Source organism: Podarcis cretensis, assembly GCF_951804945.1.
Source record: "Podarcis cretensis genome assembly, chromosome: 9".
NCBI lineage: Eukaryota > Metazoa > Chordata > Lepidosauria > Squamata > Lacertidae > Podarcis > Podarcis cretensis.
In genome coordinates, this window is record NC_137178.1 from 21283218 (window position 1) to 21307682 (window position 24465).

General features: G+C 43.7%; 2 protein-coding genes across 9 annotated transcripts in view; one reads left to right on the plus strand and one right to left on the minus strand.

The window, feature by feature from the left end:
- The window catches only part of RAP1GDS1 (Rap1 GTPase-GDP dissociation stimulator 1), a 101752-nt gene extending 91608 nt beyond the window's left edge, over nucleotides 1-10144 (plus strand). For 5 of the 6 annotated variants that reach the window (XM_079990882.1, XM_079990883.1, XM_079990885.1 and 2 more), the window contains 4 exons: nucleotides 1830-1969; nucleotides 4389-4515; nucleotides 5971-6099; nucleotides 9452-10144. In XM_079990882.1, coding sequence (XP_079847008.1) covers nucleotides 1830-1969; nucleotides 4389-4515; nucleotides 5971-6099; nucleotides 9452-9579 — 524 coding nt within the window. In that variant the 3' untranslated portion in view covers nucleotides 9580-10144. The remainder of the gene's footprint in view (nucleotides 1-1829; nucleotides 1970-4388; nucleotides 4516-5970; nucleotides 6100-9451) is intronic. The other variant, XM_079990884.1, reaches the window with a different exon arrangement.
- Nucleotides 4912-24465, minus strand: part of TSPAN5 (tetraspanin 5) — a 96463-nt gene continuing 76909 nt past the window's right edge. Inside the window, exons 8-9 of one of the 3 annotated variants that reach the window (XR_013842477.1) lie at nucleotides 10264-10359; nucleotides 4912-5400 (exon numbers count right to left, since the gene is read on the minus strand). Coding sequence is in view for 2 of the 3 variants with exons in the window: in XM_079991192.1 (XP_079847318.1) it covers nucleotides 23371-23436 (66 nt within the window). In the remaining variant the exon portion in view is untranslated. Of the gene's footprint in view, nucleotides 5401-10250; nucleotides 10360-10530; nucleotides 23437-24465 lie in introns of those variants that run through there. The other 2 variants (XM_079991193.1, XM_079991192.1) reach the window with 2 other exon arrangements.

Consider the following 24465-nt stretch of genomic DNA (forward strand, 5'->3'; position numbering starts at 1 on the left):
GTGTGGCATGCAGTGAATATCTGAAGTATATTGCGGCTTCAGGTGTTCCAAAAATCCTCTTTTCCTACACATGTGAACAGTTTTGTGAAATAGTTAACAATTATCTCAACACCTTTTATTTTTAAAAAGTGATGTTTGAGGCAACATAATCTGTTGAACTTCTGCAAGTAATAAATGCAGATTGCCATAGTTTCATGGCAACTGAATTGCTTACACCGAGGACTTCATGTATCTTGAAATCCTTATCATCAGCAGAATTACAAATTTCCTCCATGCAAAAAGGGAGTAGAGTTTGGAAGGCTTTCAGCCAGAAGTAAACAATAAAGAACTTATGAGTTTACAGAATATTCTTGATCAACTTCTATTAAGTTTGTGTTTGCCTGAGATTCTAGGGCGGTTGGTTGATTGGTTTGAAAAAAGTGTGTGTGTGCCTTAAAATTCCAGAGCTAGTTTTTGGAAGTAAGAGCAGGGGGCTGGGGAAGATAAAAAAAACTAGAGTCAAGGGGAAAAGGAAGCTATAGAAATTGACATTTACTATGATTTTGAATTATCACAATTTTGAAGTCAGCACACCATGGATATAATGAGCAGCTTCAGATTATTTACATTTTAGTACAAGGTATTAGAAGGAATTTGCTACATCGTGTGGAACTAAAATATTCAAGTTAGCAGGGCTGCAACCCTTGTTTCATCCTGTATTTACAGCAAAATACAATTTTATTATACTGCTTGCCACTGTTTTGGACAGGCATGGATGACAATTTTTCTCTAAAACAATGTAATGGTTCCTAGAGGAGACTCCAGACATCTTCCTTTAACTGTACCCACCTGACCTTCAAGACTCGTTTTTGTACTGACTGCTCGAGAACCAGTAACACAGCTTCCTTTCTGAAAAACCCACTTTTTAGTACCTTTGACCCTGCTCTCTCCAGACCTTTTAACCTACCTTGGGGTGGGCATCCTCAGACCCTGGTGGCCAATTGTGACCCTTCAAAACTCTCTGTCCGGCCCTTGGGACTGTCCCCAGGCCACACCCCTCACCAGCCCTTCTGTACAACCTTGAGCAGTGTCCTTTGACTGGGATAATATTTCCCTAAACGAAATCCAGTTGGTGTTGCTCTGCTAATGGAAAATACCCATCAGCAGAATTGGGAATTGATTATTGGCTGTTCCTCTGTCCCAATTGGTTTCAGAAGGTTTCTTCTCAGCAGATTTTTGGAGTGGGGGCCAGACTGCTTAGGGAAGGAGAAATCCCCCCACATCCTCCTTCCTCATTCTGCTAATGAACATCTTCTGCTAACTGAGCAACACCAACTGGATTCTGCCCATTGCTATTTTTGCCTTCTATTTGTTCAGAAAGGGACGCGGGTGGCACTGTGGTCTAAACCACAGAGCCTAGGGCTTGCCGATCAGAAGGTCTGCGGTTCGAATCCCCTGCGATGGGGTGAGCTCCCGTTGTTTGGTCCCAGCTCCTGCCAACCTAGCAGTTCGAAAGCACATCAAAGTGCAAGTAGATAAATAGGTACCACTCCGGCGGGAAGGTAAACGGCATTTCCGTGCGCTGCTCTGGTTCTCCAGAAGCGGCTTAGTCATGCTGGCCACATGACCCGGAAGCTGTCTGTGGGCAAACGCTGGCTCCCTCGGCCTATAGAGCGAGATGAGCGCGCAACCCCAGAGTCGTACCTTTACCTTTACCTATTTGTTCAAAATCAGGGTTGTTGTTTTCTTTCCCACCTTTCAGGAATGTGGGGTGCTGGGTTTTTTGGGGGGGGGTTAGAGCAACAACTGCTGCTGCGTACTGAAAAAAATGCCATCTTTGTTATATGTAGCAGAAGCTGCTGAACAACTGGGGAAGAACGTGAAGCTGGTTGAACGGCTGGTGGAGTGGTGTGAAGCCAAGGACCACGCAGGTGTGATGGGAGAATCGAACAGACTACTCTCTGCTCTTATACGACACAGCAAATCAAAAGTAAGTGACTCCTGCAAAAACCACAAGGCTGTGAAATAAGTTTTGTGTTGCCAAAGCAGCTTCACTCCTCCGAGGCAGATTGCTCCCCTTGTAGAGGTAAGGATCTGAACCACCTGAGGTGGTGTGGCTCGCCCGAAGTTATCTTGTCAGCCTACACTAGCCTTCCCCAGTCTGATGCTCTCCAGACGGCCCCTGGTAAAAGATGATGGGAGATGTAGTCCAAAATATCTGGAGGGCAACTGGATGGGGAAGGCTGGTCTAGGCTTTATTTGTTACATGTGCAACATTGGACCAGTGCGATGCAGAGCTGCTCCCTCTGTGTTAGCATATAAGAACCTGTTTCTGCACGTGAGACGGCTTTTATGGTGTAAGATTCAGGTGTAAAATTACCTGGATTCTGGGAATAAATTCTCAGTGTGTATTCAGTTGCATCAACAATTATAGTTGCCTTCCCCAGGGAGGTTAACCAGGTCCCACTCTTCTGTTTGCTTTGCTTGTTTCCTTTGCATGCAAAATGTCACAGCACAATCCTTTTGAACACTACGGAATATAAACTATCATAAGCACATTCTGTTTTAATGGCTTTCAGCTTGTGGCTTGAACGCGGAGGAGAAGCACAAAAGGGGTGCGTGTGTGTGTGTGCGCGCATGCCGTTTTCATCACTCTTGCATTTTCCTTGCCGTTGCCTTTCACTTAATCATCTCATTCAGTCAAAATATCAAATCTACTTTAAATGCCAAGGCCGTGGTATCAAACTGTGCTGTACTTAAGCTGAAGCTGGAAAATAAATGTGCAGAAATGTAATTGATGCCTACTGTTCCCGGAGTCGCAGGTGTGTGTTTTCACATCTGCAGCAGTGGCGCACTGAGAGACACATGGGCCACAACACGAGCGGCTTCAAGTGCTGTTCTGTTTTGTTGCTGGTTGCCTCAAAAAGCTTGGGGGCAAAGTGATGGGGTACTGCCTTAACTGCGCACTATGTGAGTACCCTCCTTTTGTCTGTCCCCAGTCGTCCAACCCAAGAGCTTCATTTGAGTATTACAGAAGAGGATGAACTTTTCTCCTGCAGTTTGTGGCCTGCGGGGAACTTGGAAGGTTCTGAATGAAAAGGCTGCTACAGGATTTAACAACTACAATGTGGGCAGGGGCACTGCCTCTGAAAAGCAGCAGGAATGATTTGACTTTGATGTCAGTTGGTTAAAGTGCAGTAGTACTGGTAATGCTGATCCCCCTATGGGCCACCAGCATATTCCTGCATTTCAGGGGGTTGGAGTAAAGGATCCTCAGGATCCCTTCCAATTCCATGATTCTATGTGATGCAGGGGTGGGACGCAGGTGGCGCTGTGGGTTAAAGCCTCAGCTCCTAGAGCTTGCCGATCGAAAGGTCGGCGGTTCGAATCCCTGCGGCGGGGTGCGCTCCCACTGCTCGGTCCCAGCGCCTGCCAACCTAGCAGTTCGAAAGCACCTCCGGGTGCAAGTAGATAAATAGGGACCACTTACCAGCGGGAAGGTAAACGGCGTTTCCGTGTGCGGCTCTGGCTCTGGCCAGAGCAGCAATGTCACGCTGGCCACGTGACCCGGAAGTGTCTCCGGACAGCGCTGGCCCCTGGCCTCTTAAGTGAGATGGGCGCACAACCCCAGAGTCTGTCAAGACTGGCCCGTACGGGCAGGGGTACCTTTACCTTTACCTTTATGTGATGCAGGGACATGTGGGCAGTGCTGGAGCCAGCCCAGCATGGTATGGACTGGATTCCTTGGAGTTCCTTGGCTACTTGCCTGTCTGGAGAAGTCTGATCCGCCTTTTGGTGTATAACTCAGCATCATTTGAGCTGGAAGTCACAGTTAAATGGGTTTTCAGGTGTTGTAGAAAAAAAGGTTTGCCAAAGACCACCAGTCAGAGTAGACTTGGGCAGCCTTCTCTAACCCAGATGTTGTTGGACTAACTCCCATCATCCTATGACCATTGACCATGCTGGATGGTCCAATGGGAGTTGGGAGTTGAGTTACATCTAGAGTTCAACTTGGGTCTCCAGCTGTTTCTGGACTACAGTGCACATCATCCCTGACCACTGGTCCTGCTAGCTAGGGATGATGGGAGTTATAGTCCAAAAACAGCTGGAGTCTCAAGGCTGGGAAACCCTGATCTAGAAGGTGCCACCTTGCTTATTCATGGCATAGAGAAAACTCTACTAAATGAACCAGTGTTCTGACTGCTTCATATGTTCACTTCTGAGTAGGTGGGAGCCAAATATTTCAATTTTTGTTTTATTTTTTAATAGCAGTTGTAAACCACATACACTCTAGTTATGTGCATAATATATCAATATAGTGTACGTTATTGAATTGTTCTGTTTTGCTTAGGTAGCAGACTGTCGTCTTTTTCGCATGTCCTGCAATACTTTGTGTTGTCTTTTTTTAGGATGTAATTAGGACCATTGTTCAGAGCGGCGGTATTAAGCATTTAGTTACCATGGCAACTAGCGAACACGTAATAATGCAGAATGAAGCTCTTGTCGCCTTGGCGCTAATAGCAGCTCTAGAACTAGGTAAGTATCTCTATGGTTAACGCTTTGTACTCAGGTCTCTGTTGAAGGAGAAGGTTAAGGCATGAATGAATAGTGAACCGCTTCTTGGTGAGGGTGAAAGCGTAAGCAAGTATTATTAAGGCATCACTGCAGACATGGGCAGCAAAATGGGCTATGGCACCTGTTTCCAGGTGGGTGTGGGGACAGGGAAACCCATAAGTGAGTAGCAGTATCGAAGCCGACAGCCAATATGACTGTGCCAAACCTCACACAGTGACAGGCCGCTTGGATGTGTGACTGAAGCCTTGGCCTCTCGCCACCATAGCTCAGGACTCAACGCTTCATAAATAAATAATGCCTCTTTTTCATAATTGCCCAATGGAGTATTTCAGACAAAGTAAGCTTTAGAAAATGTAGTCAATATAAGAACAATATTGGATGTCTTTCGTTGTTTCATCGTTATATTTCCCATCTTTTCTGTAGTGATTTGAAATGACAAAGTTTCTGGGGTTTTCTGCCAAGTAGTTTCTCTTTAGGTAAATGACGGGGGGAAAGAGAAAGGCTGTAGGGGATAACAAGGTCAAAAAACGATTCTTTTGGTTCAAGAGGAGAGGTGACCTTAGGGGAGAGAATAGGATATAGGGAGAGAATTTATCGCTGTATTTCCCATAGAGACAGAATTAAGATTAGAGGACATGGGCTTGTTTAAACCTCCTCCAACAGATTTTTTTTTTTTACTTCCATTGACTTTTTGAGGGGGTACATTCTACTACTCCAAGCCAAATTCCCTTGTATCTTGAGCGAGTAAAGTACCCTCAAAAGGAGGAAACTTATTTCTGTTTCCATGGATCTCTTTTTCTTTGGACTGCCCCATGGGCTATTCAGTCATCCAAAGCTCTTCATTGGCTGAAATAAAAAAGTAACCCAAATTCAGGCATCTGTAGGGAACTTCATGGGATATTATTTTGTCCCCGGCTCTTTTGACATTCTTAAAAAGAAAATTATGTATTGGTGGTTAAATGTGCTTCCTACAATCAGTTTTATCGGTAGTGGGAGATTACCCACAGCATGTTACATTGACCGGGGTAAACACACAGAAGGATTCATTTGGAACTTGTGGGATTTTTGTTTTTATTTGTCCCAAACAGAGGATATTGTAGCCCTTCCTCTGTGTAAATTCTGCAATTGAAAGTGTGCCTCCAGTGGACTTTACCCCAATTTCTTGGAAGGAGGAAGCTATCCCAGTAGACGAGACATATATATACAATTGGCTTTCTTCAACACAATTATGCTTCCCTCCCTGCTTTCCTTAACAATGCGATATAAATTTAGATTCTGTTCAATTAAGCGAGGCATGTATTATGGTTCCACAGCACTCTTTGTACTAGAATATGTCAGTAAACCCCACCCCAAAGAAAAAAACAAAAGGAACCCAGTCCTTCAGAGTTAAAGTTCCCATTTTGTTTCGATTCACAGCCACAGCAGAGAAGGATCTTGAAAGTGCTCAGTTAGTGCAGATTCTACACAGGCTGCTTTCGGATGAGAGGAGTGCACCAGAAATCAAGTACAATTCCATGGTGCTGATCTGTGCTCTTATGGGATCAGGTGAGTCTTTCCAAAGCTCTGCTTTAGATCAACTTTCAAAAAGTCACAAGGGTTGTACATTACGTGCCCAAGGCTGACACATAATCCTGTTGTTGAGCCAGGAGTGGCATGCAGATGACAGATCCAATCAAGTGTATTTGCAGCAAAGGCTGCAAAGAAGTAATCATCATTGAACACAGCAGTGAATGCATGCTTATTCAGACAAGAGGTCTCATGGAAAGCAAGGGGGCTTGCATTCAAGAGATGTTAGTTTTTTAACTCTTCCTGCAAAAGTTTCCCACAAGTAGAAAACTAGCACATTGAAGACAAAGGTACCCACCTCCTATTATAATCATCTAATGCAGGCAAGGAGATTTTAGAGAGAGGATATTCAAAAATGTGATCCCACTCCTTTAGTCTGAAGTAAAAGCACATTCTACCTCCATGAGACCCTACCATCAGACTCTGTGTAGACCACTGCATACTTACGACTAACTTTAGGTGGACTGGTGCTTCTGTATTAGAAAACCAATCCCTGAAACTATTAGCATAAAGTATGGACCTACTGGTATGCCAATGAAATATGAGGGCTGGTCCATATGATTTCAGTATCTCTTCTACAGCATTCATTACAAAACAAAAGCATAAGAATGATGCATTCACTCAGACCCATGGAGAAAGGCTGTAGCTTGGTGGTGAAGCTTGTGTTTTGCATATAAGAGAATCCACGTCCAATCCCTGACATCTCTCTGACTGGGGGAGAAAAAATCTTGCCTGAAACCCCGGAGAGCTACTGTGAACCAGGGATGGGGAACCTGTGGCCCTCCAGGTGTCCTTGGGCTCCAAGTCCCATCATCAGCACCAACAACCATGGCCAGTGGTCAGCAATGATGGGGGCTGGAGTCCATGAACATCTGGAGAGCCATAAGTTCCTGGTGTACCAATCACCCAGCTGATATAAAGTCTGTTTCCTATCCAGGGTTGCCCCTCTCAGCCCAACACTGACTTGCAGTTAGAAAGCATCTCATTAAAAGGGGGGAAAGAGTTTACGCCATTTTCCCAACAAGTCTGGGTTTCTCATTTTAGCTTGTCATCTAAGCAGCTCCCGCGAAGCTTGCTTCTTAACAGTCCTATGAAATTGGGGGTGGGTGGGTGGGTGGGCAGCTTCCCAGCCTGCTGTCTCTCTTGTGTGGTGTTTTTTGTATCAACCTTAAAATAATCCTTTTCACCCCTTTAGAAAACCACCCATCCCCACCACAAAGACTGCAGTCAGTCCACCATTCTAGGTAGCTACGTGCTGTAGCCATTGGAGCCTTCAGTCTTGACAAAGAATTCTTTCTGTTGGGTTTGCTGCCGCCTCTGCAACTCAGAGAGCTTTGCTGTTCCAACAGACGCTATATGTTGAAGGAAGATAATAGGGAATGTAAATGTGTATGTAACGTCAAAAGAATGAAAGGAAAGCAGAGCATTCATTGCCATCACAGTCATTGCTGTGTGCATGAGTGTGAGAAGAGAGGCCCAGGACTTGGTTTATCACTAGAACCTATTAATACCCAGAGAGCAACACCTGCTGTAGATATCAAGCTATCCTGGAAGTAGGAAGCATATTCTTCACGCAGGAGAATAGCCTAGACAGGAAACGCTGTTTCCATTAAATTGTGTAGGGAATAAAAATGTTTTAGGGGCATTAAGCTTGCTTTTAGGTATTTTCTGCTCTGCTCATGGTCGCACGGAGGGGAGCTCAGATGCCATGGCGGATTGGAAAGCAGGTGACCAGCAAACTTGGCAGGAAAACAAGGGTCACAGTTTGCTACGTGGGGGGAAAGAGGCTCTGTAGGGTAACAGAATTGATTTGTAACAGCTCTTTTGTTAGTGAGCAGCTTGTGCAGTTGCCTAAGCAAGCCCCAGTAGAATAAGCGTCGTGTGTTTACCTCAACCCTGGTATCCTCCTAGCGCCTAAAGCAGCTTTTTCATCTTCCCCCGACCATGACAACTCAATTAGGCAACTTCCAGCAGTGTTGAGCAGACCTCTAGATATACTCAAAAAACAAATATTTTGAGTACTGTGCGCTTGCATCATTTGTTCCATTTCTTCTTTGTTGACATAACTAAGATGCCAACACAGACTGTGCTAACAGAGCAAGTTGCTTTAATTACAACCACCATTTAAGCTGTAGCAAAAATCACCGCCTGAATCCTTGCATGATTGTTTTCCTTTTTTTGAAAAGGCATACTTTATTCAGGTACTAAACATGGAAAGGCTGCTTCTCCACTATATGTTCACGATACACAAGAAAGGGTGCTGAGGCGAGTCTCTCTTACAGCCTTCCCAAGCCAGATGTTTAGGACTACAGCTCTCAACAGACCTACTTAGGTCTTAGGTGAGATGTAGTACAAAATGCTTGGGGAGGCTCATGAAGGGGACACGTTCTGTGACAGAGAGCAGACCCTTTTAATTGCCTAAGGTGCCTTCTCCCCCCACCCTTCCCTTTAACTGCCTTGGTGGCCCCTTTAAGAACACCCCAGCTCCAAAAGGGGAAGGAGTCGCAGAAGCCCTGCACTACACACAAGCCTCACTCTGTATGGAGCATGGCTTAATTTCAGCATCATCTAATTACTCTTATTCAAGGGAAGGGCCAAGGATCAGTGGTAGAGCACAGGTTGGTGCAAAAGGCCTTAGATTCCATTCCTGGCAGCTGTGGACAATAGGGTCAAGTAACTGATGATAGGAGACACTGTGCCTGAAATGCTGGAGAGCTGCTGCCACTCAGACAAGACAATATTGCACCAGATATTGGCCTCGTAGGCCTCAGTCATGGCCAACCAGAGCTAGAAGCATCACCAGGCCTGTAGAGAGGGAGGCTGGGCCTAAGAGCCCATCCAACCTCTGATAGGCCCCAAACTGCAACTTCCTTTTAAGGAAGATTTGATGCATTGATACATCCCAGTGCCACATAGTTGTTTTACACTGCACACACCTGCGAGAAAAGGTGTATATATAAACAGAAGGGGGTCCATATCCTGCCCACACAACACAGCAGGCAGAAGCAGAAACTTGCACACGGTCACCTATTTTTTCACACATCGACTCACGTTTGCTAGGTCTCCCTTGCAAGACTAAGACAGATCCCATTTGCTTGCAGATGATATGCAGAGCAAGGAGGAAAGTGTTTGTGTGAAGGGGCTCCCTAAATTTAAGATGCTTAAAAAGTACTGCTTACAGCCACCAGCGCCACTTATTCTCTAGCGACCGCGTTGTGCCGAGTTGACAAGGCCTCTGTTCATTGCTGCTTCCCCAGAAAAGGCAAACAAAAGAGCAGCTGCACACATAAAGGCCCAGCAGGAAAGTAACCGTCTCGCTTCTGTTTGACAGAACTCCTTCACAAGGAAGTGCAGAGCCTGGCCTTTCTAGACGTCGTATCAAAACTCCGCAGCCACGAGAACAAAACGGTCGCCCAGCAGGCTTCCCTCACAGAGCAGAGACTCGCCGTGGAAAGCTGAGGAAAGGGGTACCCGTGCTCCCACCCAGCATCGCGTCACAGATTTCACTTCTCGTCCTGTCCTGCTGCGTTTCTCCCACCCACTGTGTCACTTGTGCATGCATGTAACATTCCCACACGGATCGAACTGCTGTAGGTACCTCTCTCTCCAACAACCGAGATTTCTATAAACCCATAGCCAGTCGCCATCAACATGGATCCTGTCTCTCTTACACACAAACACCCTGTTAATTGTTCTACATGTATTCTCGTTGCTTGAGCCACATAGTAGAATGTGCATGTTGTAGTCCTATAATAATGTAAAAAAGAGAGAGAAAAAGACGTGGTACTACTACATCAACGACTCCTCCCCTCGTACCCCTAACTCCGTAACAAGTGTACTGCTAACTTAGGGACAAAGCACAGGAGGCAGCAAGGCTGGGCTGGACTGCCAGGGGTTTCAGAAAATGGGGAGGGAGCCTCTTTTGGGAAGGGAGTCTTGCTGCTCACTCACTGGTCTTGCATATTAATGTCAACCCCATGGTACCTAGAGGTAAACAAATAAACTCCAGTGCGCTCACACTTTATCTTATGTGTTGTTCCTTTGCGCAGCAATTCGTGTATCTGGGGGTGGGAATGCGTCTTAAAAAAAAAAATCCCACAACTTAGTTTCTCTTGTCTTAAGTAGTTATAGCTGAGGACGTACCTGCATCAATCACTAAGCTGGCTGTTCCTCTGAAACAGAAACAAGGAAGATGAGCAATCTCACTTCCTAGGCACAGCACACCATTCATAATCACATCTGCGAAAAGAAAAATCTGTGAATAGCTGAACTCTGACCTGTGTAAATTATGCAGATTTGATTGTATTTGCTTGCATTATTGATTTTCATAATTTAGCCTACTATTGATAGTCACACACAAACACCCTGAGCAGATAAACATTCACCAAAGGGCGCACAATTCTACAGTGCTTAATTGTAACAGATTTTTATTTTCCCGGTAACAACTATGATCTGATCCTCCTTTTTAACACAACGGGTTTAGAGCTCTGAGCAGAACATTTATTTTTTTGTACATCCGAGTGAAAAGTAGACCCAAAATGTCACTCAATTTTATTTATAAAACTGTAATTATACTAACAAATTGCATATAAAATGATTTACTTCAAGTAAAATACAGAATACTGCACAACTAGTAAAACTATGTTGTCCATCATAAATGTATTAAAACATTCCTAAAAATCGCATCTATTTTAAAAAAAAGGTACAAAGAGCATGATGAAGACCACTTTCAATACCTTAAAAACTAACACAAAGAGGTTGTGTTAACTTCATGTATAAGTCCAGTTACATCCACTGAAATTCGCATGGGCTATGTACGATATACCATATATTCTATTGTGAAGAAAAGATGTCAATTGAACAAAAATATATCCACTTCTAGACCAAGTGTGACCAACTGGGAAGGAGACGACACAACCTCAGTCAAACTGCACCAGCATGCAATTCTGTTATAACAATACTTTTCATCATCAGTAAGTGTAATTGGCTTTTTACAATCAATTTTTTCCGACTTACAAGACTTTCAATACAGGAAAATACATTCGTAGAAAAAGAAAAAACACAACAGTAATTACAGTAGTGCCCTTCGTTGCGACGTGCAATGATTTAGGGAAGTGATGCAAGCATTTTTATAATGTTTGAAAACCAGACAAAGTCGCAGATCCCCCATGCCCAAACTACCTGTTTGTTTTAGTATAAAGAGAGAACACCTTTCTTTGAGACTCAGTTTCCCTAGGCACAGACTATGCAGCGAGATGCTTGCAGGTGCAGCTTATTTTAATCATTCACACCGCAAGGAGCATCTGCATTGGTTTGGATACAAAGCTTTATAACAGTGCAATCCTATGCACGTCTGGTCCGATGCAATCCCTGCTGGGGTCAATGGTGCTTGATTGCATAGGACTGCAGCCTTTCTGCAGTCACCTTACCGAGAGTATACACACTCTTTATTTCTCCCATCAATTTCTGCTCAAAGTACACGGTGTCAATAGAAAGCCAATCCTAACGTTCTCACAAAGTCAAGGCAATTTGGGGGCACCCTGTAAGACCCTGGAGTGCCCATGATAATCTACGAGCAATGAGAGGCATGGGGCAAGGATGCAGAACTGCAGGAGAAAAGAGGCCAGGTTCAGTGCTTACCCAAGCTGAAGAGCTTGCATGTCACCTGCCTCTACCTCAGCCACCACATAAGAGTGAAATCTGGGTGCAAGCATTCCTTCCACGTGGATGCAAAAAAAAGGGGGGAGGGAGGAGAGGTGGTTTGGCAATTCTGCTTCTCTGGATTAGGAGATTGAACCACAAACCCCAGGCCGTCTGCAGGAGATGTTTGTTGTTACCATTCCCAATTTAATGCAACATCCACTGGAAAACAGAAGGCGCTTCCATTGCCCCTTCCAGCCCTGCTGCAGATACTACCCTAACACTTCCCCTCTTGGTTGTGTTAAAGCCTGAGAAACAGCATCCAGTGCTGAATTTCCTCTCCATGGGAACAGCTCCAGTAGAGCAACACACATAAGTGGCATCACAATTGGAAATCAGATTAGATAGTACAGGAAAGCAGGAGCCTGGAGTATGTACCATGTTGCACTGGATAATTTTAATTAAAAAAACACACCAGTGTAACATTTTCTACCTGTACATGAATACATTGATTTCCATGCAAATGGCTGTGTCTGAAACACACATTCAGGATCTGCACATTATACCCTGCCCACCAAGGCAGGAGGGGGGACCCTCCGTGATATACATATATGCTCTGATGACGCTGTGTACAATTAAGACAGATAACTCTATGGTGCCAGAAAGCATAAAGAGTTGGCATTAAGCTCCTTAAGAAACCTAAAAGCATGTGTTCCGTCAAGGCAAGTTTCATCCACTCAAAAGACTTGAGGCTTGAGGCTTTCTTGCAAGCAATGGAGCTTTTGTCTTCAGGCAGCACAACCTATCCTCCAAAACCACTCATGCCAATAGATTAGGCTGCTGAGTCCCTGGCGCTTCTGCACTGCAGAAAGATCTCCATAGCTGGGACATGCAAGGCACACAGGCTTCTATGGGGGCAAAAATGTGGTAGCTGAATTTATGGCATGTTGGACCAGAGCAGTAAAAGAAGCAGTGGCAACCCCAAAGGTATAATATCCCCCTCCTGTCCCAGTTCTCCAGGAGAACACTCTTTGTGTGGCACCAAAGCATAGATGATGTACACTCAAGATGATGGCTGGGAGAACACAGAGAGCTCCGGCTCACCCACATGTCTGCTGAATTGTGCTTTGCATTACGGCCATTAGTGGGCAGGCATTTTTGGGAGACCTCAACATTCCCATCAAAATGTTCTCTCTTCAGCGTCTTTGGTAAGCAGGACCAGCAGAAATATTCATTTTGGGGGTGGGGGTGCATCAAAACACAAAGCTCCTGTGGCGCAGCTGACAATATAATCCCTGCACAAAGTGAGCAGAAGAGGGGATTCAAAGCAGCTCTAGAACAAACATCCAAAAAAATATTTTTGGGCCAGTCTTAACTAGTTTTGTTAAGCTGCAGTTTTACCAGGGAGACACTAGATGGCAGCATATTAAAGCATTCCAGGCATGATCTGCTAGATATGTAAAGCTTTTTAAGTTTTTCAAACACACAGGCAAACTCACCTCATACAACCTTCTCAGTATAAATACACATTTAAGATGAATTGCAATCCTCAGTGTGGATCAGATCATTTGCATGCTACTATTTACAGTTCAAAAATTATTTACACACCACATGGCACCTGGAAAGGCCAGGTCCCAAGCCTTGGTTTGACAACTTTAGCTGAAAGAAAGTAAGACTCTGCTCAGAGAATAATAAGGGGAGAATCCAACAGTAAAGCGTTTCCCGCAGCTTCTGGCAGGAAGAGAGCTTCTGGAACAGGAAAGCCCAAATCCAGATGTATCCCTCAGAATGCAGTATTTTCAACATGTGACAGTTGTTTAACCAAAGATTTAGAGAAGTAACAAAACTTCAACAAGAGGGTTGTTCAGTGGGGAGAACACAGATCTATAATTGGGGGCCTCTGAAAATGGCTCTTTGGACTTCATACATGGGACTGAGCCACCGTCACTCCATAACAATACTGTCCAGGAACTGCAGGTGTGCAGATCTCTGAAGAGCTATCTTGACTAAGCTGGCAGGCAACACATAAATATGTGGTTTGTTAATCAGGCCTCTTGGATCTGGCCATCAAGCAACAAGCTTCCCAGACTTTCAGTGTTTAGAAGACAAGGTGGTGTTCAAACTTGCATCTCTGTAGCTGGGGACTGATTTATTTATTTGGTGCTAATTGTGGGGGAGGCGGGGAGTGAGAAGAGATGAGCAGGGGAGTGAGATGAAAAGCAGGTGGGCACGCTTGTCTCGAACAGCCAAGCTACTCAGCCCCAAATCCAACACACAAAACTTGCAGAATCGATTTGGGAGGTTGAGGCACTGCAGGTGTCAAGATTTGGATCTGAGCATTTGGACAATGAAGACGCGTGGTTTGGACTATTTTAACACACACACACACACCCCAATTCCTTCTCCCCTTTATTTTAACGTATGTTAAAAATTATTCCTTTGCCAGATCCAAATGTCCTTCACCCTGCTTGAATCTCTCCTCCCTTTCAAAGAAAAAATACATATGGTTATAAGAAAGCCACAAAGGGAGAAAGGAAAATCTGCCTGGCAGGCTGCAGTGGGATGCATGTTGCAGAAGGCTCACTCCTTCCTTCGCAGGTTCCACTTGCTATTCTGCTTTTGGTCCTGGTGGAAGTAAAGTTCTCCTCTGCCTTGTCATCCCGGCATGCATGCTTTTGATTGGAAATAAAACCAAGTAATACGATACAACTGTTTATCAATACACGGCCTTCTTCAGACCAAGAACAATGACATCTGCCTAAGTGACGGACCCTCCTTTCTCTGGTGCTGCATGAGACTTTCTAGCAAGGTTATTAAATGAAACTTCCAAGTAATTGTCCGATGAGGACAAATAATTAGAAAAGTAAAGAGGCAGAGGCTGGGTACTTTCTATTTTTTTTCTCCCCCATGAGGTGTCTAAATCAGCATGGTACTTTATCAAGATGGTTTGCTTTTCTGGGAAACCTTCAGCCCTCCAGACGCTGCTGAACTACAACTCCCACTGGCCATATTTGCTGGGGAGGATGGGAGTTGTAGTTCAGCAACATCGGGAGACCCCCAAGATTCCCTTGAATTTAAAAACTACATTGCTGCATTTCAGCTGGCTGACCATCTTTTGTTAAACCTCAATCTGTTTTACAAATAGAATCTATGCTGTCGAAATGAGGCCCCACTGAGTTCAACAGAGCTCACTTCCATCATAAACACAGGATAGCAGTCACGCTGATCCTTATAAATTGGGTACTATCCCAAGTAATACTGTTTGATGTCTTTGTATGTAACACCACAGACATCTTGTGGTGTTTGGGCTCCTCTTCCAAGCATGACTAAGCTGTCATGATGAGTTCCTACACTTCAAAATTTTGGAAGAGATAAGTAAAAAGAATTAGCTAAAAATCCAAGAAATGAAACAGCAAAACTAAATATTAAAACATTACAAACGCAATACTCCATACTTGTGAATCAGGAAACTGAATGGAAAATTAAAATGTTAAAACAAAGGAACTTTGAATTTGCTAATGAGCCGCGGAGAATGCTAGCCTGGCAATTAAAGAAAAATCAGAGTGAAAAGGTGATAAATAAACTGGGGGGGGGGGGGAGATTATAAATGAACCAAAAGCTAAGTAAAAAAATTGTAAATTACTTTAGGGATTTATATCAAGCAGGAGAATAATACCAAGAAAAAATAGACGAATATTTAAAACAAAATAACCTCCCTGTAGTGGAAATGCGGAAGACAATTTCGAGGAGTTAGGTAGCATGTCCCTTTCCCTTTAACATCACCAGTTTGAGGTCTGCTGGATTCTTGTGTTTCACACACCTGTCGGGAGTTTATTGGGTTCTTCTGTGTTGCAAGTGCTGACTGGATGCCCGGCTGCAGGTAGTGGGAGACCCTCAGCCACTCTGTATTAATTCCATCTCAGGGTCCTGAGCTAATCATGAGTAATGCCAGGTGCATTTGATTGCATTAAGGCAGGCTATAAAAGCCATAGGTGGGAGGGGCCCGGTGAGGTTCTACCCAGATCAAAGGACCTGATGCTGGGAGACCGACGGTCAGGGTCTTTCTCCTGCTGCTCTACCTGGGGCTCCGGGCAGCTGAAGGGGAGATTGGGTAGCCCCTGTTGGCTTTGTTTTATTTTATGCTTTGCATGTCTGCTGTTTATTTGTTAATAAAACTGTTTTGGTTCCCCTTCCACCTCCTCAGTCCTTTTGTCCTGATATTCTTGGAAAGAACTGCTATATTTGGCAGCACACTCCCTAAGATTCCCAGAGAAAGAATCACATATTTAAACTCCTCGATCACAATGATGGAAATACAACAGGCAATCTCTAAGGCGAAACTTGGGAAAACACCAGGGCCGGACAGACTACCAGCTATTATAAGAAACTAGAAGAGTCATTATTACAACCTCCTAAGGATGTTATGAATGAGATATTAAATAAAGGTAAATTGCTGGAATCATGGCAAGAGGCTTACATAACATTAATCCCCAAGCAAGGTACAGATCTAATGTTAGTACAAAACTATCGACTGATTTCCCTCTCAAATAACGACTATAAACTTTTTGCGGACATTTTGGCAAATAGATTAAAAAGGATTTTGAAGGACACAATTCACGAAAATCAAGCAGGGTTTCTTCCGGGATGCCAAATGAAAAACAAAATAAGACATGTTGGAGTTCTTGGAGGAGAGGATTGATAAACAGGCGGCTTTAACGTTCGTCAATGCAGAGAAGGCATTTGATAACATCTCATGGAACTTCATGAAAAAGACAACGGGATGGGGAAAATTTTAGCAAAGGAATTAATGTGATTTACCTCAATCAGCAAGCTAAATTATAAACAATGGAATAACAAAGTTTCAAAATAACGAAAGGAACAAGACAGTGGTGTCCCTTGTCCCCATTACTGTTTATACTAGTTTTGGAGATCCTGTCAAGGAGACTAAGAGGAGATAAAGGTATAAAAGGAATAATGGTGGGGAACAAATCATTTAAATTAAATGCCTTCGCAGATGATCACGTAATCACAACAGAAAATCCGAAAGAGAATCTCCCAAAATTTTGGAAAGAATTAGCGATTCTGGCCAGGTGGCAGGCTTTATATTCAACAAAAACAACAAAACTAAGCTGCTGGTGAAAAATATGGTAGAACAAGATAGAACTGAATTACAAAGAATCTCTGGTATAACAAGTAAAAAAGTTAAATATTTAGGAATTTGGCTTACAGCGAAAAATATCAATCTATTTAAAGATAATTATCTAAAGATGTGGAAAGAGATTTTAAAAAGACTTAAGAGATTTTGGGCAGACTGAATCTCTCGTTTTGGGGGAGGATATCTGCAATTAAAATGAATGTTCTGCCAAGGATGCTGTTTTTGTTCTAGTCGTTCCTGGTTGTCGGTGGGGCGGGACACTTCAGGGAGTGGCAAAGAGACCTATCAAAGTTCATTTGGCAAGGGGACGGGGGGGGGGGGGAATCCAGAATCAAACATAAACTGTTAATAGACATCAAAGACAGAAGTGGTTTCTCCCTGCCAGACTTAAAGCTATACTATGAGGCGTCCTGCCTCTGCTGGTTACATGACTGAAAGAATTCACAAAATATAGATTTGATGGATCTGGAGGGTTTTGACAATAGATTTGGGTGGCACGCGTATCTGTGTTACAAAAAAGTCAAAGTCCATAAAGGTTTTTTGAATCGCTTAATAAGATCATTGCATGGGATATGGGGTAAATATAGAAACCTGCTAGAGCAAAAAACGCCCTGGTGGATATCACCACTAGAGGCAATTTCAGCAAAGAAAAAGAATATGAGGAAAAACTGGACAAATTATAAAGAACTACTTGAGGAGGAAGACCAGCTAAAACTGAAAAAGTTTGAGGAAATTAGAAACCACCTAACTGATTGGGTACAGTACCATCAACTGAATGACATTTAAATTTAGATAAAATAAAAGGGGTTGCTACTGAAATATTGAAACTTGAGAAAGATCTACTACAAAATAAGAATAAACTACTTTCTAAAATGTATAGACTGCTATTGGATTTGGAAGTGATAGAGGAGGAGGTTGAATCAGTGATGATTCAGTGGTCTAAAGATTTTGGTTATAATATTCAGATGACATCCTGGGGTAAACTTTGGAGAAATGACTAAAAAGTTTACAGCTTGCTATACCTTAAAAAAAAATACATGAAGATGTTAGATTGATGGTATATTGCACCAAGCAAGCTGACAAAAATGTATAAAACCAGCTCAAATCTTTGCTGGAGATGCAAAGAAGCAGAGGGAACAATGTACCACATGTGGTGAAAATGTAAAAAGAAAAAAAAAAACTTTTGGGAAATTATTTATAATGAGCTAAAAAAAATGTTCAAATTAACTTTCATTTTAAAAAAACCAAAAACTAGAAGCCTTTCTTTTGGGTATCATTGCTGCAGATATCCCGAAGTAACTCAGAAAGGTATTTATGTAGGAAACTACTGCTGTGAGAATGTTAACAGCTAAATGGTGGGAGGGAGATAAAATACCAACTAAACAGGAATGGCTGGTGAAATTATGTGAATATGTAGAATTGGCAAAGATGACAGGAAAAATTAGGAATCAGTCAAACCAAAGGTTTAACATAGAATGGGATGTATTCAGATTATATGTAAAAGAACATTGTTCTCCGATGAATTCTTTGATATGCTTTGAATAACTTCTGCAATGTTATAAGCTACAAAGAATATGGTTAAACAATTATAAGAATATACAAACATGCAGTTATCAATGAAACGAAGGACCCATACTGAGTAGGACAGAAGTCTCAATATATGGAAGAACTTTATTCTTTATGTAATATTTTCTTTTTATGTGAGGTGATTTGTTTTTTCTTCTGTTCTTTTTGTGGTGAAGGGACTTAATATTTAAAATAAATAAAGATTAATTTTTTAAAAAGGGGGGGGGGGGAGACTAAGCTGCAGCATCACTAAAACAGCAGGCCAGATGACCCGGATGCAGAAGAAGATAGAAACACCATAGCAGAGGTTTTGAAGGAGAACCATGAGCTCCGTGAAGACCTCCAAACCCACCAACAAAAACTAACATCTGTTCAGACTGCAAGCGGCCAGAAGCTCCACAGTGGCCAGCGGGCCCCTGCACCAGACAGCCTGGAGTCCCCCTACGATTACAAACAATCTAAGACTCACAGGCAAATGATCGTCACAGATGAGGACGACTCATATTCTGAGGTCAAAGTGAAAGATCCACAGGTATTCCTCAGAACATCCAGTAGGAGAAATCTGGGGTGCGCCTGCCAAGGGGCCTGCGCAAGTAAAATGTGTGGCTGCCGTAAGCGGGATACATTGGGCACGAAGAACTGCCACTGTGAGGTAAGGAGGGGCCGGAACCGTGAGCCCTCTTACCTGGAAGAACAAGTAGATCTGAAGGACAGCTTCGACCCTGGAGATCCTGCTTCAATAACCAGAGGAGACACTTCTTCCAGAACACTACTTACCAGAGAGAATCATGGCTCCATGAAGTCTAGGGGAGAAAATACTAAATGCTACATCTTTTCTGTGCTGGCCAGATTTCCTCCATAGGCTGGTTCAAAGCTAAACACCTGACTGGGGCCAGCTGGGTGGATTCAGGATTCTCAGCTTCATTCGGCCTGCTCTCAGAAATAAAAGCCAGGTCGGCAGGTGCAGATACTTTCAGAATTAAATGGCAGATTGACGATGTTCCAGCAACCTGACATTGATGAGGGACAGCTGGTCAAAGTGGAGGGAAAACAGGTCCCTGCTGCAAGGCCCATTTCCACCTGGCCTAGGGGGCGAGGCCCACACTTACTCTGAGCATGTCAAACATGTTTTAAAATGTTTAAAATACTTGTTAATCCATGGTGTTTTCAATGTTTTTCTTGTTGTTTTTATGTGCTGTTCTGAGCGGGATGGACATTTGTTGGGGCTGGGGATTAGTTTAGTTTTAGTATAAATGCAATTATTATTTCAATTAGTAATTATTGTCTTGTTGATTTGCTGTATAGTTTTATTTTGTTTTAAAGGGGGGTCATGGGGGTGCAGAGATTGTGCGAATGAACTTAGTGCTTAGCTTATAGTTTTAGTTGCTATTTTGTTAATGTTTTTAGTATTGTTTATTATAGATGCTAAACGTTGCATTGATTTGTTAATCCTATGACTTGCCGTAACTGTGAGGTTTAGCTTATTTTTTAGTTACTGTTTAGTTAAGGTGTTTTTTTTGTTGTTGTTGCAACTGTTTTACTGATAATCTGTTAATTATGGTATATGATGTATGCTGTATTCGCGATGTGCTATTAGGTTTTATTATGTTATGGTTATTTATTGGTTGTAAGCCACTTTGAAATGCATTCATCACAGAAATACAATCAATCAATCAATCAATCGGCAGCTCTCTTACACTTGTTTTTCAACCTAATAAGTGAACGGTTAAGTTCTCTCTACGGACAGCTTATAGCATCTTATTGTTTCAGCTGGGGGCCTGTTGACAGTTAAATCTGATTTGCGGTCATGGACTCAGGTGGGGTGGAGAGAAAAGGTTCACATTAGATAGTGTGCACATCACTTGCTTAAATGTATATGAGCCATAAGAAAGTGAGTCGGAAAGTTCTTCGAAACATTCTAAATTTCAGAGGCAAATGCCTCATCCCTAATGCCTATGGAATCTGAAGGAGCTATTAACCAGGGTTATAAAAGCTGCAGCACACACACCAAACAGCTGATGGAATCTAAACCGTTCAGCTCTTTGCAACAGCAAAACGGGCACTAGGAATTAAAGAGGGGAGGTTATTAGAATTCCTCAGTTTCCACCAGGACCTGGAGACACGCACACCATGCATGCAACACAACACAATTTCTGAGTTTCTAGGCTTACTCTCTTCTGGGACCAAGAAGACAACAACTCTTTAGGGTCAAGCAACCATACAGAAATTCCAGCACAAGGAAATTATGAAAAGGTTGCCGTTATAAGCCTCACCACATGGTGGCAGAACGTTAACAAGAAAGCTTCAGTGCTGTGACAAGGAAGAGACACACACACACACAACCCTCCACCAAGTTACAAATGGTCACATAAACTCACTCTTGGCAAAGGAAGGGGAGCAGAGACAAGCCAGGGTAGGGAGCCAGAACAAAATCAGCTTTCACCAACTCTGCTGGCTGGGACGGACGGGAGCGGTTGTCCAAAATATCTTGAGGACACCTAGCTAGTTGGTGAAGGATGCAGATGATCTTCAAGCAGAAGGATGGGAAAATTCTTATTCAGAAACCTACAGTAGTAGCAGAAGCCACAAGGAATGTTTCCTCTGCATACTCACTGTTACAGGCAGACTACGTCCATGTCATTTTCGGGCATTTGGCCTCATTTCTGGAAGGCATGGCCTCTTCAGCTCTGCAAACCCCGAAGTTCTCTCACAACTTTGCCATTTTTTGTCCACACCCATAACACTGTTCTGCCACTCCAGGGCAAAAGGCGTTTGTTTCCTTCCCCTTCAGCAGCAGCCCAAACAAAGCTTAGGAGGTAATGGAGGCTCACTGGACTGTGAGACAATGAGAATAGATTTTATATATGCCCCTGGCAGAGCCACTGCAGATGAAGATGGCCACTGGGGACCCACCAGTGTCCCATATTCGGTCAAGGCAGCCATGCTGGGTCTCTTAAGAATGAGGTAATACTGAGGAAATATATTGTTATTTTTAAAGGGACTGCGAGTCTGAGGTTGTTGTCATCCTAACGCCCACCAAGGCTGGTCAGCATGGCTAATGGTCAGGGACTTTTAAGTCATGGGGCCCCATTCTCTGCTTTAATGGCAGCTTTGGGGGAAGGGGTCAATTTAGGCTGTCAATAATCCACTAAAACTAAGAGGTGGCTTGTATAAAGAGGCAGGTTGTTCTGAATTCAGTTCTGATTAAGGTGTCTAAAACGACAATTACAGCAAATTAACCTTTTCCACACTCCACCTTAAGATGCACGTTATCCCTGCCAGATAATGAAAAGAGTTCAACAGATTCCTTCCCACTCCCACCCCAGATGCAACAGGCTTAGTCGAATGCCATCTCCCTGGTAAGAGATGCTAAAGTCAATTTTTTTGTAGAAGGCACCTTCAACTTTTGCGCTTTTCGTTGATGCTTAAATCTAAATCAAATATAAATACCTATACTCAGGCCCTAAACACATTAACAAAGAACTGAATGCCCATGCAAAAAGAAAGAAGAACAAAAAATAATGTATTTAGGATCGTGGTCCTAAAGGGAGTTTGTATTGTGCTTCTTCCAAAATCCTAATGACTTCACCTGCCCTGAAAACAGAGGCTGTGAATTATTACTTGTTTTTCTTTAAAAACTTTAGAAATTCTGTTTAAATAAACGACTACTATTTGAATCACAGAAAAAGACGTGAGGGAGAGATTTTAAAGAAGAGATGCAAGCGGTCTGCAGAGGTACTTGAATAGAGGTGAAATCATTTCTCTCACTGCAAAACAAGGGCTGTGAATTCTCTTATCTCACCCGCATCTACGCTAATAAATATGCAAGTTGGAATTGGAAGCCTACTCAGAAACCACAGATACTCAGACAAGTCACACTTGTCCTAAGGATCATTATAGCAACTATATGCAAAAATGAAAATGGAGGGAAGTGAGCAATCCAGCTGGAGATGGCTGGCCCAAGGGGCTACCTTTAACACCTGTGCAGCTGCCTCAAATACAAGAAGAAAAAGGAGATTGAAGGCTGTTCCACAAATTCCACCATTTTACTCATGAAATTTGGTATGCTGTAGGGTGTCCCCCCCCCCCTTATGTTTACCACACCTCCCATTCTCTTAGTTTAAAAGCTGGTTCGAGACTTCATCCTCCAACTCTCTTACATGTTGCTAACTCAGTGGTGAAGGAGGACAAGAGCGGCACATTTCCCCTTAAACCTATTGATTAAGACATCAAATCCCACCCCTTCTCCCTTGTGGGACAAGGTTGCGAGAGACTGGAAAATAATTACACACGGTTGGTCCCCAACAGAGGGCATTACAGAGCAGATCTTAATCAGAGCTTCCACAGGGAGCCTCATTTCCTGCCAGTAAGCGAAGGAGCCAAGGACTGGGAAAGTGGCTTTCTATTTGACAGGTTCTCTTCCAGAAGGGAGCGCCAGGCCTCCTGTCTGCTGAAAAGGCACGCCGCTCCTTTTGGTGTGCACTGATGAGAGAAATTGCCTCACGTTTGGCAGCGGCAGACAGGCTTGTGACACGGAGAATGAAGAGTGGGCCCAGTAAACTAGGCGGCGATTGAGGTCTCACTGACACAGGCCATTTACCACAAAAAAAGGAAGAAAAGAGCATCCACCAGAGACTCAAGTCAAGGGTGCGCTAGAGAGTCGCAGCTCAACACAAGTTCGGGTTGGGGCTTTCGGAAGCTTTCGTCGGCGAACGGGTGGCTGGAGCTGTTCCCTCTGGAATAAACAACGGTCTGAGGCACTTCCAGCCATTTGAGAACTCGAGACTTCACTGTCACCCACTTCCATATGACTTGGCGCCCACGCGACACACTGGAGCTTTCCGAGAGGTGAGGCTGGCCGGTGTCTCGTGCCGCTTGTGTCAGCGAGTTTACCAGCTGGCTCTGACAGCTTCTATATCGCTAACCAGGTTCTGAGCCAAGCAGATCCCAAATATCTGGAAGACATGAGGTTCAAGTGTTGTCTGGAAGTGGGTCAAATCTATGCACCTAAGAAACCATGTAACCTGGTTCTAGGCAGGCCGTCCGCACCCCATTTAATATGGAGCTGTCCCATTAAAGTGGATTTAACTGCCTGCAGTTAAGAACCACAAAAACAAGGATAGCCTTGCCGGATCAGGCCGAAGTCCAGCATCCTGTTCTCACAGAGGCCAACCAGACGCCTGTGGGAAGGAAGGAAGCAGGACGTCAGCATCCTGCCCACCTGGCATTCCCCGCAAGTGGCGTTCAGAAGCATGCTGCTTGTGATACTGGAGGTAATATAGCCATCGTGATTAGTAGCCCTTATACCTGCATTGCAGGGGGTTGGACTAGATGACCCTTAGGGTCTCTTCCAATGCTACAATTCTGTGATAGCCTCTCCATGAGTTGGCCTAATCCCATTTTAAAGCCATCTAAGTTTGGTGTGCTTTCTGTGAAGAAGCACTTCCTTTTGCCTGCCCTGAATCTCCCACCATTCCACTTTAGCGTATGCCCCCTAGCTCTAGTACTTTGAGAGAGGGAGGAAAAACACTGTGCACAGTTTTACAGACCTCTGCCATGGTTATTATTTATTAAATCTGTTAGTCGCTTTATCTTGCCCACGGCAACCCAAAGCGACTTGCAACCAATACACCCCCTCTTACGTTTCTTTTTTCCCCATATTAAAAAGTCCCAAACACTGTGTGATACGGATTGCAGCCAAAGGACAGACTTCAACATTGTGCTCTTCCAGTCATTCTGTCTACACAAGCATTCCAGTTTGCCAGACAGAATGACCTCCCCTCGCTCTCCTTCCTCCTGCATGTTGTCCTGGGGTTCTCCCACCCCACCAGAGCCAATTTTGGGGGAGGCGAGCTCTGTTGCACAAGCAGAATCCTTCCACTCTACTTCCACTGACAGGACTAGGTAGGTGAATCCCACCCAGGTGATCTTTTTCACCCCTCGCCTAGTATCCAGGAAGGATATTGGAGCAGACTTCCACAGGC